Below are 20,012 nucleotides of genomic sequence, written 5' to 3'. Positions count from 1 at the left end.
GTTGTGGGGACCAATCGCTCCTCGTGGGGACCTGAGCCTGGTCCCCACGAGGGGAAACCCTGTTTTTGGGTCAGGGGTCAGAGTTAGGGCTAAGGTATGAATTGAGTTTTGGTTAGGGTTAGGGTTAGGTATGTGATGGTTAGGGTTAGGAAAAGGGTAAAGGTAAGGTTTAGGCTGTAGAAATTAGTAGAAATGAATGGAAGTCAATGGAAAGTCCCCACAAAGATAGCAAAACAAACATGTGTGTGTGTGTGCGTGTGTGTGTGTGTGTGTGTGTGTGTGTGTGTGTGTGTGTGTGTGTGTGTGTGTGTGTGTGTCTGCGTGTGCGTGTGTGTGTGTGGCATCCAGAAACATGTGGATGATGGCTTGGGGCTCGTCTCTATTCATTCATGCAAAACATTTCCACAAGTTTTCATTTGGATATTTAAGTGGGACGGTAAACACACTTCTTTGCATTTCTTTGTAATCGTAGCGTCAGTCAGAAGCTTTTTCCAGCTCCGTTCAGCGTCTCTCCTTTGAGGTGTCGGATATCAGACTGAACCTCTGGCCTCTTTGTGTGACATGCTATGACAGAACGCAGAGGAAAGTTCCTTTCTCTGGAAAAACTGAAGATATTTCTCTAAGCAACGCATGACTGGATGCTGGAAAGAGGGCAGGTTCAGGTAACTTCACTGGCAGATATGCTGTTTAGATTCTAGCATATTTGGGTTCAGCGAAAAAGAAAGCGAGATTAGAGATGGGGGTGGTTGTAAGTACCCAGAGAACCGTCCCCCTGGGTGGAAAAATAGAAAATGTTCCTCTTAAAATAGCCTCAGTGTTGGTCAGGCTTCGTGGGAAAATGGAGCCGAGCTCCCGCTGCTAAATATTTTCCCTTTATTTCTGCTTTCTGTTTGCTTTCTGTTGCATATTTCAAAGTTTGTTTCTTTCCCAAGCCACCAAAACAAGCTGTTATAGTTGAGATGCATCTCCTTATGACCAGCCTGAAGAAAGTCTTCTTCCATCAGTAAGTGAAAGCTATTGATTGTAACGTATTCCTGCTTTGTTGCGGTTCCGTCTCAGAGGAGACGTTTGACGCGCATCGACAGTGAAGCCGGCCGCTGGGACAGAAACGGCAGCGCTGTTTAAATGAGGGATGAGCACAGCGACAAACGGGACCGGACGGAAAGATTCAGTCTGAATGCAAATGGATCCTGAATCCAGATTGTGTCAAAGGTCACAAAAATAGTGGTTCAAAGTTTTTGGATTTTTGAGTCTTTAGAAATGTTGACGACAAGTGAATCTCTAGATTAACCAAGATCGGCTGTTTTACAACATAATGTCGTTGTTTGAGGCATGGCAACCAATGAAGTTGTTTCTCTTCCCGTCACACGTTTTCACTCGATTCCTTCGTGGCGACCACACAGTTCAGAACCGTCTCCGCTGCTGTGTCTCCAAAATCGAGAAAAACAGTTTGGAGAATTAGAAGAAAAAACCCGGTTTGGTCATAAAAATCCCTCTCCACTGGGCTCTGCTTCCATCACAGCATCCTGCAGTGTAATGTCATCTGCTGTCTCTTCAGAGGCAGTGTTATTATTTATTGTTTGTGCTGCAGCATGAAGAGCTTCTATTGACATCAACACAGGATGTAATTTACCTTCTTTGTCTTTGACAAACCCCATTTTGAAGAGGTTTATAATTTTTTACAGTTTGGGGAATTTGGGATGTGGCAGCTTTTCTTTACCTTCGAGATGTTTTCCAGGAGATTTAAGTTGAAGAAACGCCTGACGAATATTTTATAAGACAGTTTGAGACATTACATGTATTTATTTTATCCCGCTGACTATTAGAGATGAAAAACTTCTAATACAAAAAGAGTCATTATGTTTTTTAAAGTTATTCTGATGAATATTGCAACATAAATCAATAACTAGAAAAATATTAAAACCTATTCTGGTTTGCAGGCTTCTTCTCGTAAAAAGCATCAGAAATGTGCATCAGTAAATAAGGCTTTTTTTTGTAAATAAAGTTTTTTTTTTTTTTTTGCCTGCTTGTAAAAGCAGAAGCAGAGTACTGCAGTGTCCCTGCAGCACTCTGCAGCCCTCCATCTTCTCCAACTATAAAACTACACCTGCTGTAGTCGCTGCCCTGTTCGTCACCCCACAGTCTGCTGCTTACTTTGCACTTTAAATAACAGCCTTTTTGTTCCCACATTCGTTGTAAATACTCAGTGTGAGCTCTTCTAGTAAATGTTTGGACAAGGCCGGTTTGTCCTCAAGGACAGACTGACACCGGATCTGCTGTCCTGAGCCGTGCAGCATGTTTACCTTGCAGAGGAAAAGCATGCAGATGTGTTCGCTTCTCGGGAGAAACAAGTCTTAGTTGGATTTTCTGACGGGCATCATAAAGAGCTGCAGTGACTCAGCATCTGCAGGGAAACTCTGCCTGGCAACAGAGTCTGAAGGAGACGAATCATGTGATGAATAATGCATTGAGTTAAAAGATTCGTCTTGATGCAGCGCATCGTAACAAAACCTGTAATGTGTTAAATAATGACAGCAGCAACAAAAACAAAGGGAAGTTTGTCTTCAGCAACTTGGATTGGTTTCTAAACAGAAAATTCAGAAACTGAAATATAAATAAATATGTACTGATACTGATATTTAATATCTTTGTTGGTATTTAATTGGCTCATATTTTAAAATTTCAGATCTTGTCTGTGGTGCCGGACAGGGAAGCTGCTGTTCAGATGCACCAATTAGGCTTTTACTGGCCGATAGCAGTTTACTGTTTTCTTGAAAAGATTATAATTTATACTCCCTGGCTTGTGTTAATATGCAAAAACAAACAAAAAACTTAATTTCTGCAAGTTTTTAATGCAAGTTTTAAATTTTGAATCCAACAGAACATAAAAAAAATTACACAATTATCCTCAGCAAAGCATACGTCTCAAACCCTGCATTTGATTTTTGACGATTTAAAACATTGCTAATTGCATTCAGAATCACATATTTAGGAAATAAAGTTCAGCTGTGTGTAATTAACCAGCTGTTCTTTCAGAACTACAGAGGAGTGGCTTCGATCAAAGCTTATCCTTCTCTTAGATCGGACTAGTCAAAGTCCAAACCTGAAACCAATTTAGAATTGCTAAAACCTGATGTTCACAGATTCCCTCCTTCCATCTGACTGAGCTTGAGCCGTTGTGCAAAGACGAGGGAGCAAATAAATGCATCAGACTCCTTCAATTGATTACAATTATGCATGGCAAGACGTTGAACTTTTGATTGGAAAGTGAAAAAAACATAAAGAAGTAAAAACACCATCAGTGCTTTTGCATCTCTATTTGTGGCTGCTGAGATTTCATTAAGGTGACACTTCACCATGTGTGAGAAAGGAAATCTGCTGCCTCGCTTCCCCTCGTCTTTCAGAAAGCCTCGCTCCCCTGCAAGGAGGAAGCCATGTCTGATTATCCAGGGAGACGTGGGAGGCTTCAACAGATGATGGAGAGCTGGGAAATTTGATTTGTGCTGCCAGGACAAATCGACAGGTCCAGGAAATGGGCCGAGTCCTCGACGCGATTAGGAAGGAGACGAAGTGAGCTTGGGCGGGTGAATCCTGAACCGTCACAGGGTCAGAGGATGGGAAACGGGAGATTTAAAAAAAAAAAAAAAAAAAAAGCGTGACCTTCCCCCCCTCCTGTTCTCTTTCGATTTAGCTTATAGAGGAAGTAGAGGAAGGGAGGGACTGGGCATAAGGAGAGAGACGGGGACACTGATGCTTCTGACAGCCAGGCTGCAGTAGCTGAACATCAGAGCCGCTGACATGAGTCTCTCTTCGAACTGTCAAAACAAGAGCTTTGCTCCGCGGAGCGGCGCGTCAGCAGAGAGCCGGCGCAGAGGGAAGCAGCCGATCCTGTAAGCACCAAGTCTCTCTCTGTGTTTGTTGACTTTTAACCTGAAGGCTGAACTTAAGCTCAACTCGAGCTGATCTGGTTCACGTTTTCAGTCTCTATCAAACTTTGAGTCTTTAACTTTAGCTGTTAAATAAACAAATCTGCCGTAAGACATCCTGTTTGTACGTAGGTGGTTATTTTTGATCCAGCAGACGCTTGTAGATGCTGCAAAAGTGTTTTTTGTTCAGTCAGAACAGAAACTCACAGACTTACATTTTCTGTGTGGTTCAAATTTTGCTCTTATTTTAGCCATAAAAGTGTCAAAATGCCAGACTGAGGTGTCAGATTACAGGTACGACGAGCATTGACCAACATTAATTACACTGTTAGAGTTTCTGTCCTCTCCTTAAATTTTACAGATATGTCATATTAACCAAACTAAACATGGAAAAGTTCTATCTTTCTTTCTCTAACTGAGAGTTTGCACCTGAATAAGCTTGATTAACTTTTATAGGAAAGCAGAAAATACGTGCTTTTCCCTTCCTGTTATAATGTGAAACTCTGAAACTGGCTAAATTGAATTGAACCGAATCGGTATTTTATTTTATTTTATTTTATTTTCATTTTCATCATTATTTTAGACTTTTCCAGAAGTGTGTAGTGGCTGAGATTTGCTCATTTCTCTCTGAGCTTCGTCTTACTTCCCCAAAACCCAGAGCGCACATCGATCCGCCGCCTCCATCACACGTCTTTAACTCGGGATGCAAAAACCCCAAATTAGTTTTGGCTTCCCTATTTTTGTTTTGTCAGTGCAACATTGAATAAAAGCCCGTCGCTAAAACATGTGACTCACATCTCATGTGCGGTCTGGTTGTTTCATCTCTGTCACTGTGAGCGAGCCGCTTCGCCTTCACCAGACTGCTTCGGATCTGTTTGTGTCATCATGATAACCCAGATTGTCAGAGAGGAAACTTGTTTTTTTGTTTGTTTGTTTTTTTTTACTTTGGGTGTTTTATCTTGTTCGATGCATGAGATGCTTGCCAAAGAAACTTTTGTGTGACATTTTATTTTCAGAAACTTTTGGAGAACAGAACCTGGAAATGAGAATCAAAACTAAAACCACAACACAAAAATACAACTTCTCTAGCAGAACCGGTGTAAAAGTTAAACGTCCATGTTTGAAATGATCTTAGGAAAATAAACAGTAGAAGTATTACTTCTTTTTCATTTATGTCCTTTCACATTTTTTCCTCATTTTGCGCTAAAGTCACAAATAAATATTTTTTAATAATTGTATTTTATGTCATAACGGGAACATTTACACTGAAAAAGAGCAATCTGCTTGATTTTTCCTGTTTTATTTCACCCTTTTGCTTGTGTGTGTGTGTAAATTACTTCCTTTAATTTTCCATTTCTGAATTGCAAAGTTTCCTCCATTTTTATTTAATCCCTGCTGTCGATGCATGAAACCTCCAGACATAAATCTTTTGCTATTGCACCTTAAAGTAGCACATAAAAATAGAAAAATCCACCTTTTAGTTTGAGTAGATTTAATCAGTGGAGAAAAATGTTCAGAAATAATTGTTTTCAGAAAGTCACTAGAGGCAATCATTCTTCTAAAATAATCTGGAAGATTTATTTTACACTCTAGGAACTTTTCATTTGAAACTTTTCGTCCTTGGGGAGTAAATGGGACGTGACACAGAGGAGCTGAGATTCATCCGGAGAGTACAGTCATTGTTAGAAAAATGCAATAATACGTCCAGAGATTACGAGACTTCAGAACAAAGCTAATGTATATTTGGGATTTTCTAAAATAACTGAATGCTGTATTATGTTAAAGTCCCATTTAACTGGCCGTTTCCTGTTTCTGTAAATTTTGTCACTTTTGTTCCTCGATTTCATGCATTTATCAGTGTTTTCCCGATGGATTAAACTCTCTGATCCTCCTCCATCACCTCGAGTTCGTTCAAGCCGATGCCGTTCTCTGTGAGGAGGAGACACCCTTCCTCTTCGGTGGAATATTTTGATTAATCGCCTTTCAGTCAGCTCTAACCTTCGGCTCTCGGCTCTACACTTTAATCACACTCTGAAAATTAAATTTTTGTTGCACAGTGACCCGATGGAGTCTAGACTCCTAAATCCTCAATGTGACTTCAAAATAAAAGATTAAAGAGCTAATTTATTTATTTATTTTTTGTACCTTTATCACTTTTGACCTTAATCGTTCATACTGAGTTTCACTTCATGAACGGTTTAAAATCACGCGGCGTTATCTCTAGTGTCTGATTGGTCGGCTGAGTTTGGCTTTACCACCAAGGTGTTACCGTCAGGATAAATCCGGTTAAATCTGTCTGAACTTCTTACAATAACTAAGCGTTACATCTGAGACATGGTTGTCTTCAGGTTTTGTTTTATGCAGCAACTAAAAGGACAACATGTTGAGAGTCTCACATCTGCTCAGTTGTAAAAGTAAAATGAAACTTTAGTTTGAAAACATAAAAGAATGCATTAAAAACCAAAACGATATAAGTCGGTAAACGGCTTTGTTTTGTTGCCTTTCTGCCTGAATCCCCGCCTGGAGCTGAATCGACACTCTTTGTGGCTCCCAAAGACCTTTTATTATTCATCCGCTCTGGAAGGAGAGAGACTGACCGTGCTGACGGCCGGCGAAGCTCAGCAGACACAAAGAAAAGCGCTGGCGTGCTCTTCACTCCCTCGCCGGCTGCTAGGACTCCTGTTTGCTGCCTGAATAAAGAACAGGCACTCGGATAAAGAGACGGTCTGTTCAGCCGGCTGTTTTTAAATGCACGGCCCGTCGCCGCTGCGTTCAAGACTGAAAGATGTTAAACACACGTCAGAGTAAATGCTGTTGAGTTGAAGGTGAGGACATCAGAATGAGGTCTGATTGGCTGTGGGACTTCCTGAATGAGTCTGAAGCCGCCCATTAGACACAGAGGGAGGCTTATCAGAAGGAGATGAGGTAATGTCGAGTGTTTTTATGCGTTTGAGGCTGACATCATCTCCGTGGCATCCTGGGTTACCATGGCGAAGGAGGCGGAGGGGTTGATAAAGTGTAGGGAGGGAGTGTGGGAATTGAATGTGTCTGCAGGGAACGGTAATTAGTTAAAGCTTACTAATCCAAACCCGTTTAACTCTGGTAAGGCTGTCGTCAGAGGCTAATCAGTTTGGCTGATGATGGTAATGAGGAGGAGGAGGAGGATTAAATACCTGGATGACAGGTGAAAACTTTTACCTGAGACAGTTTGGAGGTTTTTCCTTCATTTCATCAGTGGACAGAGTTTGGCTCTAGACCAGAAATCCCCGTCTGTTCATGTCTCGTCTGACTGGGATCGACCCCCAGACAGGCTGACATTTCCTCTGGTTGACTTTCACCCCCAGTGTGTGTGTGTGCGTGTGTGTGTGTGTGTGTGTGTTTTCTCTTCATCAGTGAGGACTCCATCTTGGCTGTAGACACTCTCATCTCCATCAGATCCCCACGCTTAATGCTGACCGCCTGATCTTTCCTGTTTTTAATGGAGCAGATCGGAGTATCGGCTTATTGATCGTATCTACGCAGAGCTTTTCTGCTGCCTCGGCAGAGATACGGGCGATGGATGTCCTCCTGAGCGCGAAGGAGATGAAGGCACATTTAATATTTCATGAAGAGCAGCGTGTGTGCACGTCTGTGGGTGTGTGTCTTAGGTGGACGGGTTTGGCTCCTCGTAAATCTTTCGGCTGTGCGCGTCGCACCGCTTCCTTTTGAGCCCTTCTGCTTCCTGTAGCCGCCTCACCTTCTGTGCCGTTCAGTGGCCTGTGGCTTTAAATCCACACACACACACACACACACACACACACACACACACACACACACACACACACACACACACACACACACACACACACACACACAGTCACACCTTATAAATGCTGACCGGTAGATGATGGTCAGGGAGTGTGGTTGGTGTGTGTGGGAGTCGGACCAAACTGTTTTTCTTGTTGCGAGGCATTGAGTTTCACAGTCACGGTTACATCAGACCCAGTTGGATATCTTCATGCGTTGTGCTGCCTTTAGCTTTTGACTGAAATGTTCTGATCTCGGTTTTACCGCTACCAATCAGATCCAGACAAGATACCAAAACACCCGTATCTCAGCCACTTTATGACGTAAACTTTGGGTCATATCAGATTCCCCCTTCAGAGGTGCTTCAATTGAGTTCAACAAGATTTTTTTTTATTTTTTTACTTTTGGTCCATCAAACAGTTTTAGGCTGAAAATCCACATCTGTCATTCCACCACATGCCAAAGGTTCTCCGTTACATAGAGATCTGGTGAAATCAAACTGGTGACCAGTTTGGGATGATTTTAGCTCTGACTTGGTGTGTTTTCCTGCTGGATTGACCATCAGAGGACGGTACGCTGTCGGCAACATGTCAACCTTACTGTTGCAACTATCGGCCATATGTTCAGGTGCATTTGTAGTTAAAAGATCATAAAGGCACCTGAACAGTTTTACTCATACCCTGTGTTTGAAATAATCACTTTATTTCACCAAAACGGTAATTTTGACTGAGTCCTGATTCAGAACACGTGGAGAGAGCTGAAGAATTGGGTGAAAACATGAAGGTCTTCCAACGCTGAAGATGATTTTATTTTTTATAAAATGTAAGTAAAAGTGTTTGTTTTAAAAATGTTCTTAAATTGTTTACTTTTTTGAGACATTCCTCTTATTTCCTATCCAGTGAAAACGCTCTGGTTCAGTTATAACACATCTTCAGTCTGAATCTGCCAACGACACGGATGGCTTTGGCCTCAGCTGTGTTTACATTTTATTACACCATTTAATAAAATTTACATATCATAAAATAGCCGTATTCATATTTTGTTGGGGTTGAACTTTTTAGCTCAAACATCCAGATTCAAATCAGTCAAAGTTTGAATCTTTGCATCGGTACTGAAATTGGACCTGATGACCCTGTTGCTAAAAATATCATCATTTCCTGGCATCCTCTGAACAGATACAATATGCTGTAAAAGAAAAGATAAGGGGAGTCTGATTGGATGCATTTTTATCTCAATGTTAAATGTTAGAACCATGGCTGACGTTGAATTTTGTTGTTGTTTTGTTGCAATAACAACTGTGAATTTCTTTAACGTTTGTTGTTAAAGAAAGAAATCAGGTAGAAATAACTGTGAAAACAGAAACGGGGGCTTTAAAATCTGGTTTGTCTTTCATAAGCATCGAATATAAACCCTGAAATCATGATTTATGAATTGCAGGCAGCAGTGATCTCCTCCGAGGATCCTCAAATGCTGTTTTGAAAATGTGAGGGAAAAAATTCACAAGTTACTGTGTTGCCGTGTTGCTTTTATGTGGGACGGATGATTTACCTCCACTCATTTGTTCACACAGTTTATTTATGTCAGCTGGAACAAAGTAATCATGTGTGGTATTGACCCTGGTCAGACTTTCACAGGATAAATCGATAAAACGTCCTCGTTAAAAGACACGCGAATAGAAACGCTCTCACTCGTATATGCATTTTTACAGTATGACTGTTTAATTAACACACTGAACATTTTATGTCATCGCATGAAGCATTACGTCAGGGAGAGTCATTACTTTTCATGCATCCAGATGATCGTTTTAGTTTTTTCAATCAGTTTTTAACTCTTAAATAAAACTTTTCATGAGCTGAATATGAAAGTTGATTTGCAAAATGTTGTTAAATATATATTTGAATAAAATAAATATACTGAAACCAGTATCTGCTCCAGTTATAACAGGGTTGTATCCATTTCTGATCCATGAAGGTTTTCACTTTGAAATAAAGTCATATTATCAGCCTAGAAATGCTTGTTATGTTTGGGTTTTACTCTGTGAAGATCTGAGCCGTTTAATTGTTTCTACAATTTTTTTCCAACCTTTTATCGTCAGGTTAAAGATACTCCGTGGGTTTTCTTTTCCAGCTCCTTAAACCATGGAGTAGATTGATTTAATAAGGCCAATTATTAAATACATTTTTGCAAAGTTTTGACCTTCGCCACTGATCTTTAGCCAAGTTTAATTTCTCATTAAGAACTACAAGATAAATAAAAAAGAACATTACAAATATTTTCTATCCTTTGTAACACAATTAGTAATTTATATCGTGTTGGAGAGCAGTTATGTAAATAGCGTCGTCTATTAAAAATAATTAGTTGGCATTTTGAAAGCATTTAGCATGGCTAGTTTGTTTAGCATTCAACATCAGTCTCTAAGGTTTCCCTGGAGAAGATGATTCCTTACCTTACCGAGGAAATAAAAATGTTTTTCAGCATTTCCAGATCCATTGATTTCCATGAAAGAAAGGAATGAGAAGCTTACAAGCATAAAATCGAGCTACTTTGCCTTCCTGTTATCTACTGAAAGCGCTCTCTCTCGTTGTCTGGCACCTTAATTGAAGTCTCAGTTTGGTTTGAAATAAATTTTGCACCTCGACGCTTCCCTAACGCCAACATTGAGATTTTCCTGCTGAGTAACAACATTCACACTGAAGCCTGGAAACATTTAGCTAGATTTTATTTAATAATGAGAAAAAGTAAAGGTTCTTGAGTTTCCAACGAGCTGGTTGGGTCAGAGCCAGTCGAGCTGGAAAACAACTAACACTTTGACAAATCTGGTTAAGGTTCTGTTTTGAGAAGAAAGCATTTGTAGATTATGTATTAGTCGGGTTTAAGCCTGAATCTGCAGGGGAAATATTACAACTACAAAGCAGATATGTATATCCTTCAATCTGAAACTTAACAGTTTAATCTTATTAAAAAGAAGTCGACATCGCTTTTTCATGGCGTTTCCAAATATTGTAAAATAATGCAATACAGTCATTATTTTTAAGATTTTACTCGCCCTTTAGCAGTGTTGTGGTACTCGAAGTTGGTCTTGGTCTTAAGACCGGTCTTAAGACCATTTTTTGATGGTCTCGGTCTCGTCTCGGACTCGACCGCATTTGGTCTCGGTCTTGTCTCGGTCTCGGGCGCTGAGGACTCGGCATTTTATTTCAAGACCAGTCAAGACCGCAACTGTGAAAATATCACTAAACGTACAGCATTCTGTCCACTTTATTTGTTAACATCTTTGTTTTCAGTGGATGCAAAACGCACCGATTAAAATCCAAGCAACTACGTGTTTCTGTTACTCCCCCCCCCCTCCCCACCTTTCACTCGCGCGCGGCGCTCCAGGACATGCGCAGTGGTTTCCTCTCAGCGGCAGAAAATGTTTGTCTAATTGTCAGTAATATAATAGCGCTGCATAAATAGTAAGACATCTGATGGCCACAGCTAACTCAGCAGCGCTTCGCTTTCACAGACGGTGGGGACAACGTCTAACTTTTTTCGTCACTTAGAAAAGTAGCTCAAAGAAGGTAAGCTCCGTTAACGTGATGTTATCAAAGCTAGCTGTACAGAGACACATAAGCATTGTGATGAAAAATGTTATCACTCACTGTGCTGAATTATTGTGCAGAGGTGTTGACTGACTTGTCGCATATATGGGACAATGCTATGTCCAAAAGTCTGCAATATAGTGAGGTGACATTCAGAAACAGTCGATTCTTCTCCACGGCTCTTTACTTATTAGATAGGACTGGAGTGTCACTGAGAGCCGTTGTTCTATCAGATAGCCATACGCTGTCAGGATAGCATACATGCATTAAGCATTAAGAAATCCGACCGTCAGAGGAGTTGTCAGTTCACCATACGCAGCAAGTTATGATGAACTTAAGTCATTAAATTGTTTTCAATGATAACTATATAGATATACATGTGTTGTCATGGTTTCAAAGTGTATTTAAAGCAGGTCTGGCTGCAGCTGGAGTCAACTACAACACAGGCCCGTGTAAAACTCACTTAACCGCTAAGTCAGGATGCCATACACAGTAAATAACAAAGTGTATGACGATCTACGTCATGATTCTATGTTGTTGATTAAATGAAATCTTATGGTAATGACGTGTCTGACAGATATAGCCGGTGTTCTATCAGATAGCCATACGCTGTCAGAATAGCATACATGCAGTTAGTACCATGCCAGCGCATGCGCATTAAGTCCGACCGTCAGTGTAGTTGTCAGTATACGCAACAAGTTATGACGAAAATAAGTAATTAAATTGTTTATAATATGACATAATGTGATAACTAGATGGATATACATGCATTGTCATGGTTTCAAAGTGTGTTTAAAGCAGGTCTGGCTGCAGCTGGATGCTATACAACTGTTAACTGTTAATAATGATCTACGTCATGATTCTATGTTGCTGATTAAATAAAATCATATGGTAATGACAGCATATGCATATCTGAGCTAAGCGTAAGACTATCTGACAATGTATGCTGACCTGACAGAACACCCGTTCTTTGTTCTTGTAATGCTCTGTGTACACTGCATCATTATTTTATTTTATTATGTACGTTAATATTTAAATTAACAAATAACTAAAACACAAGAACGAAAGAGCACGCAGAGCATGCACATTGCTCTTTGATTGTTTTTGTTCAAAGTGGCAGCTGTAATGTCTGCCATGGTGTCAGACTATCTGGTTTCATGTACTGGCATAGAGAGTGAAAACAGTCACGATGAGCGCCTTCTGTTTGGTTACTTGCTTGTTGCTCCTTGGTCAGTGTTCATAGTTGAGCGTCAGGGCATTGCCTCAATTGCTATGTTTAATGGTGCAGACAGTGGTGGCTTCTTATATGAGCAATATGGGCAAATGCCCAGGGTGTTATGTTTTTAGGGATGGCACGAGACCATCACACTTTTTAGCACATAAATGGAATATTTAATATTAGTAAAATGTATTAAGTATTTAATATCTAGGTGTTTTATGGTAATATGGATCTTTCAGATTATTTTGAGAAGCAATTTCGATCATATTTTACATTTTATTGTGTCATGTAGCGCGGGCCGCTGGTCTTGGTCTTGACTCGGTCTCGACTCCCTTCGGTCTTGGTCTTGACTTGGTCTCGGACCCCAAAAGTCTTGGTCTTGTCTCGGTCTCGATACACTCTGGTCTTGGTCTTGTCTTGGTCTCGGGTTAGGTGGTCTTGAACACAACACTGCCCTTTAGTCTTCAACAACAACGACAAAAGAAAACTGTGGATACTTGGATGTGTAATTTCCATGCAGGACAGATTAAATAGATGCGGTGAATTGTGGACAGCTATTAGACTAACAGGGCTTTTGGCTCACACACACGCCGCATTAAACGCTCTGTTTTTCCCCGTTTTTCCTTCCCCACCATGTTGTTCCTCTCATCACCCACTCAGAGTTATCTCAGGTCTGGAAACCAGACCTGACGGATTACAGACGGAGTGTAAATAAACCTGACAGTGCCGAAACATTAACCAGATTGTTGTGGGTCCAGTTGGAGGTCGTCGAGGGGGCTTCTGTCAACATGGCCTCCTCCTCTCAGCCGGGAAGAGGAATTTATTACCGCCTTCGACACATCGAGCTAATTCCATCAGGGATTTTAACTGGAGGGGGGACGGTTTCAGATTTACTAACTCTCCTCTCCTAATCTCAGCTCCTTCTGCTATTGGCTGCTTCGTTCCCTCTGGGATCCAGAAAAGCTTGTTGAGTTTGCTTTTATGTCTGAGCAGTCTGTGTGTTTTATTTCTTTGTCTTTGAAGTTTTTATATCATTATCCATTTTTTTAAATTTATTTTTTTAGTTTTTTACTTAGGCTCCATTTCAGAAAATCTCTACTTTCTCTCCACAGAACTTTTTTTTTGCTGCACGGAGGTGTTGCAGCTTAGCAAAATGTAAAAAAAAAAAACACACCAAGCTGTCGCTGTTTAAATGTGTTTCAGCATATCGGAGTATGAAGAAGCTTTTTCACTCTGCTAATCCTCTTATCATGTGTCAGTGCCAGCACACAGGCGACCGCATTCAACCAAAAATACACCAAGCCGCCAAAAACACACGATTAACCGCTATTTTTAAAAAGGTGTTAAAGCTTTAAGTTGTAGCTCTGCTTTGCAGGTTTTCTGCTTCTCCTTTTAGAGAAGATTCTTATCCCGAAGGCAAGAATCCAGCCTCTCTGCATTCAGTCATGTCTCTGAAACTCTGCTGCCGGTTAGCTTTGATCTGAGAGAAATCTCCATGAGGAACCTTAGAGCATTAAAATCCCCCCCGGGGCTTAGTGAGCGCCAGCATCACACCCAGGTACGACTTCTGCATCAGCAGCACTTTGCAGTTATCGAGCGGCGGAGGGTGAAGACAGCTGAGTAGCTGCAGACGTCTTCTGGAGGGTTTGACCCACTTCCAGGCTCCCCTGCCCCCCGGTTTGCTCCGACACGCTGCATACTGGAGCAACAATCTGCTGAGCTGCAGCACAGCTCTGCATCCACACTGGGGAGATGCTGTCTGGATCTGTCTAATAAATAAATAGCTTGTGTGTGTGTGTGTGTGTGTGTGCGTGTGTGTGTGTGTGTGTGTGTGTGTGTGTGTCTGTGTGTGTGTGTGTGTGTGCGTGTGTGTGCGCGCGTGTGTGTGTGTGTGGGGGTGTGTGCGCGTGTGTGTGTGTATGAGTGAGAGATTCAAGGTCACTGTGTGCCTCTGTGCAGCTCAGAGTATCCAAGACCTTGAGTGGAGTCATTTTGAGCTGCTGGTTTTAGGGTAATACGCTAAAGCAGAGCTTTATGTCAGTAAATAAAATAAAAATGGCTAAAGAAATTATTAAAAGCAGCTACAGTGGCCTCAAAAATGATTCTTATACCTTTAACTTTTTCTGATTTTTAACATTTCAACCAAAAATGTCAATGTGTGCTATTGCTGCTTTATAGGTCAACACCAAGTAGTTTATATTTGTGGAGCAAATTTTAAAAGGTTTTCTGATTTTCACATTTTTGTCATGAATTAAAGTCTACAGACTTCATGTTTTACTTGATTATTAGCCGGTATGATTCGTGGGTTATGAGTTGTTAAAATAAATCTGTCTACTTTAGCTGTAGCCTTATGCGAACTAGATGTTGTTGATTTGATGACTAAAGTTTATATCAGTGGTTACAGACTTGACTTGGACTTGAAGCGTTTTATCACGTTTCACGTTTTATGAAGAAAAACGTCTTTAAAACGAAGCTTTATTTACCTTACGCTTCACAATTTAGTACTATCTGTCGGTTAAATCCCAATAAAACATCAAAATGGAAAAAACAAGAGGAATATAAGTACTTTTGCAAGACGCTACACAACCGCAGAGAGCTGTATTGAATTTAAATCACAGGAGGAAGATTGTACTACAGAGGTTTGCACAACTAATTTTGATTTTGATCAGTCAATTGGACTAATAAATAGTCCCATAAAACATTTACAAATGGACTCAAACTTCTTCTCCAGGGTATGGCCTTTATTTTATTGCCACTGCAGCAAATGTACAACAGATGTTTTTTTTTTGTTTGTTTGTTTCTGACTCGGATGATTGATGAAATTTAACTCAGTATTTTCCAGAAAGCTTTTCAGGATCTGTGCTTTGTTCACAGGGATTCTGGACCGTCTGCATTATTTATAGCAGCAGAGGATGGCTGCATGAAACTGGTTTCCTAGAAAAGTCGAGTGTAAAACCTAACAGTGAAGCTCAGGAGTAAAAAAAGAAAAGAAAAAAAACGCTTTTCATGAAACTCGTGTCTTCTGATTGTTTGACAGACACATCTGTAAAACAACATGGCGTCATCTTGAAGCCATAAGCAATGCCACTCATGCATGTTCATTATAATAGTCAGTGTAAACAGTTTGCAGGGTTTTCCTCGGTGTATTATAAGCCTGGCGGGCCACCAGGCTTTACTTGAGCCCCCACCAGACTTGGCATTGCTTATTTTTTAAGTCTTTTTAAAATGTTTGCGTCTTTTAAGACTTCATAGTTGGTGTTCAGGTGTTAATCTTTCACTCTTCCAGTAACTCATAATTATCAAGTGGTATTTTCAAATCTGTCAATTTTAAACATTTTTTAACTCAAAACCACAACGGGCCGCTGGATGAATGACTGCCCCGGCACTGAACCAATGTGGAAACCTTGGTTTGGCATCGAACAGCTGGACAAAGCGATTTGTGCTGCGTTTGAAGACATGTCCCCTCCGATTTTCGGACTGCTTGAAGCAGCGCTGAGTGAAGACAAGTCCAGACGGCGGGAGGGAAAAACCTCTGGAACGGGAGTGGAGACGCTCACTCAGTCATGGATGTTAGACGCAGAGATTTAGTCAGATTACCAAACAAGCACTCACAGGCTTTCAGACTCATCAGCCTTTCCTGTGCTCACAAAGGCATGACTGTGTACGTCGAAGGGATTAGCACACATTGTAAATCATATTTGTTTGGACATATGTGCATATACACATTTTTTCCTGGCTCGTCCCTCTTTTCCTTTGAATCACGCTTTACCAGAAGCTCCTGCTTCATATGAGATAATCAGGAAAGGTGAACTTTCATTCATCTGTATTTATTTAGATTTTCAAACCTCCATCAAACTGGGTCCTGGTATCTGCAGCACGATCTCGAATTCGGAGGGGAGGGTGTTTTTTCTCCAGCTGTGTGTTTATCAGCCTTTCTAAGTGTAAACAGCCATGCTAAGTCCGATATCTATCAGGCTCCCCGACCAGCTTCTATTTGGATTACGGTAAAGATATGGATCTACACAGGTGTCAGATTCAGTCCTCAGTCTCAGAGTGTTGTAGATCATTTGGCCTGATTTTGGTTCAGATGGCACATTTTTATTCTTAGCAGCATTGACATATTCCAGGAGAACCGTTTGTAGATGTTTGTCAGGTGTTTACTTGAAGCGTGTCGATTCTTCCTGGAGCCGTCAACAGGTTGCCATTTCTTTCTGAACCGATCTCTCCTTCTCGCCGTCGGTCAATAGCGTCGAGTGACCGGTTGATCGAAGCAGCGTGCTCAGCTGCAGGTTCATCCTGTCTTTTGACGTCACTCTGTTTTGCCCGATGAGCAGGCGCTGCGGTGTGTTTTCGTGTGTCATCACATGTAACTGTTGGGTTTGCCGAGGAACTCGCAGTCGCCATGAAAACTGTAATTTGTGGCTCTGGAGGAGATCGTTAGGAGGGTGAAAGTGCAGCCTGCCGGGTTCAGCACAATGTTATGTTCAATCAACACGATAATGACTTATTACAGGGTTTGCTGCCTGAACCGCTGATGGAGGAAGAATACTAATGCACCACTTTCTTTCCTGTGTCAATGTTGAGAAAGTACCAGTCAGGACATTTTTTTATTTTTATTATCGCTTTTACTGATTTGAGTCGGTTAAAATGGCGTTTGCTGACGCCAATCCAAATCTGATGCTTGGTATTAAAATCAACTGCATGTTTTTACTTAAAGAAAATATGATAAAGTATGTTACATCAGTATTTTTTTTTAATTCGTGTGATTTGTGATTACTTCTCCATTTTAACTCATTAACCAATGGTATGCTACAGTGTCGGTTTCCATGACGGCATGGATTTTGACCTAACAGGAGTTTCTGCAGGACATTATTTTGTTTCTAAACGTATATCTGTCTTGACATACAGCTGCAGTCTTCAATAAATTCACTCTGGTTGGAGACGACTCGCTAGTAAAATGCTTCAGGGTGGTTCATCAATCCAAAGTTACTGAAAAAGTTGTTTTCATGTTACAAAATCTTGGTGCTTTGCTTTGAAAGATGTACAGTTCAATTAATTTTGGCCCCACGGCTTTCTGGATGCATCAGAGATGCCACGTCTTCGATATGATTTGCAGTTGAGCCCAAAATTATCCATACCTCTGACAGATTCAGATTAAAGCAATTTTCATTCTACCAAGAAGTCTTCTAATCAGAAATGAGACGCTTATCTGCCAAAGGAGATTAAAATAATGTACAAAAGATGTATTTTCTTCTTAAAATATCATCTACTCCTTTGTCCACTCTTTCTAAATATTTACTGGAAACAATTAGGGAATTTTTCTTAGCATTTATGGCAAATGTTCTGTATATTTCCACTGTCAATCTAACAATTCATCTTTTGCAATGAGCTCAAAGTCGATAAGGGTGGAAGGCCTCCTTGCCATCACCCTAATTTATAGCTTCCTCCATAAATTGTTTAGGAGATTCAAGACGAGAGTTTGCTAGGGTCTCTCTAAATGATTCATTATTCTTCCTTCCTTTCACAAAGAACATGTTGGTCAAATTAAAAGAAAACATTATTGAGAAAGATTAGCAAGACTGTTACTGATTAATTACTATGAATAAGATATGGATTAAATTGCAATATTCCTGTGGTTTGTTTACGTTCCACGTTTATTTGCGGTGTTGAAACAGAGACGCACCAATCAATCGACTTTAGTTCAAAACTGATCACCTTATTTAAAAAAGCTCATAATTGTTTCTAAAAGATACACAATCAGGCAAAAGTTAAGGGCACACGCTTTGTTCAGTAAATAAGGATAATCCTGCAATTCTTCCATTTAATCAAATCTCAAACAAAACATGAAATCATTACTGGCCACTAAAAGCCTAACTGGTGCATCTCTGCTACATAGTTCTGCTAAACGTGTCCGTTTCCATTTCTCAGGTGTAGCGAGTGCAGCGCCTCGCTTTCCCACTGGTACTACGAGAAAGATGGACGGCTGTACTGCAAGAAGGATTACTGGGCCAAGTTCGGGGAGCTGTGCCATGGCTGCAACGACCCGATCACCACCGGCCTCATCATGGTAAGAGCGGCCTCGTCGCTCAGCGCCCCCCTCCCAACCCCCCGTCCCCTGCTGGCTCTTTGTTTGCCGATGAAACTCGAGTTACACCTGAGTCCACACATTTTTGTCGGCCCGGTTATTGTGTGCCAACACGCGTGGAAGCACGCCAGACCTGTAACCGACCCTGGTCGCGTTTGCTGCTCTGTGAGATTGTTTTCCAGACCGCCGCTGACGGAAGCGGCTGTTGTTGGGGCAGGAAGGGCGGATCAGGTGGACAACACATGTGGTCACAGCAGCAGAGACACAATCGTCTCCTTCCGCTGAGAAGTGGTGCTGCATTATTCAGAAGACAAGATGCCAACATCAGAGGAGACTCGCGTCTGTTCGCTGACTTAATCACACATTTTTAAAGCTTAAGGAAACTAATGCATTTATTTAAAGTGTTTTCCATGCTTGGCAGAGAGCATGGTGGGGATTTTGTTTGCAAGCAGCAGAAACACAGATAAAATGCAGGTGTTTGTGTGCTTAAGAGCAGGGTAATTTATTTTTACAGCAAAGATTGTCTTGCAACACAAAGTTGTAAAAATGAGCTGATTTTTAAAACAGTCATGAGGGTATTTTTAGCTTTTTTAATCAGAAACTTAATTGAAAAATCTGGGGGCGGTTTACTTGGAATTACTCTGGAAATGATTGGATAATTCAAACAGACCTACATAGACAGGCAAAGTTAAATCTGGAAAGACATTTCGATACCAGTACAAATGTTTGTACAGCACTGAACGTGTTGAATATTATCAGAGTGGAAATATCACAACACAAACATGCAACAGTCCATTGCAAAAGCAGCTTGTTGGGACACATATCGGACCTGTGGATGCAATGAAAGATTCTTATCTTCAGGTGTTTGCACTGCAAATAAGATTATGAAGAACCAAATGGCTGTACACAGTTTGCAAAGCATAATCTTTTTTATGCATCGTCAAATATATGCTACAGCTAACAGCTAGAGGTTAGACATGAGAAAACTGTTACTGGAAAATTTATTGATATAGATTTAGGCAAAACATAACATTTCCAGTGTCATGCATTCGCACACTGCTTATCACTAATATATTTGCTGCTTATCACTAATATATTTGCTGTTTATCACTAATATATTTGCCCAGCTGCATGTACTCTAACATACTTTAAATCCCACAGCTGGACTATTTTTGACTTCAGGAACTGAGATTCTAGAGCATGTGTAGTGATGAGGATATTGTAGCGTCAAGAAGACAGTGTGGAAAATAATGTCAGCTGATTGAGGAAATGGTATGCAGAGGCTGTGTTATTAAAATGTGTCCTGACCCAATCTATTTAGTATGAAACGTAAATGATGAGCAGTTTGGCCACCAGCTGATTGGGGGCAGTAAAACGTCTTAACATTTGTGGCTCATTTTACATTTTATGGATTC

The 20,012-nt window shown here is 40.8% G+C and overlaps 1 protein-coding gene across 3 annotated transcripts in view; it reads left to right on the top strand.

Annotated features, from left to right (window-relative positions):
• The window catches only part of limk1a (LIM domain kinase 1a), a 52,484-nt gene that overhangs the window by 8,573 nt on the left and 23,899 nt on the right, over positions 1-20,012 (top strand). The window contains exons 1-2 of one of the 3 annotated variants that reach the window (XM_088011918.1): positions 444-1,003; positions 18,441-18,579. In XM_088011918.1, the coding sequence (XP_087868044.1) occupies positions 960-1,003; positions 18,441-18,579 (183 nt within the window). In that variant the 5' untranslated portion in view covers positions 444-959. Of the gene's footprint in view, positions 1-443; positions 1,004-3,082; positions 3,891-18,440; positions 18,580-20,012 lie in introns of those variants that run through there. The other 2 variants (XM_015002734.2, XM_015002732.2) reach the window with 2 other exon arrangements.

Source organism: Poecilia mexicana, unplaced genomic scaffold (genome assembly GCF_051168715.1).
Source record: "Poecilia mexicana isolate PSO_F unplaced genomic scaffold, ASM5116871v1 scaffold_13, whole genome shotgun sequence".
NCBI classification, from domain to species: Eukaryota; Metazoa; Chordata; class Actinopteri; order Cyprinodontiformes; family Poeciliidae; genus Poecilia; species Poecilia mexicana.
Note: the sequence above shows the minus strand (reverse complement) of the source record. Positions and strands in the feature narration are given on the sequence as shown.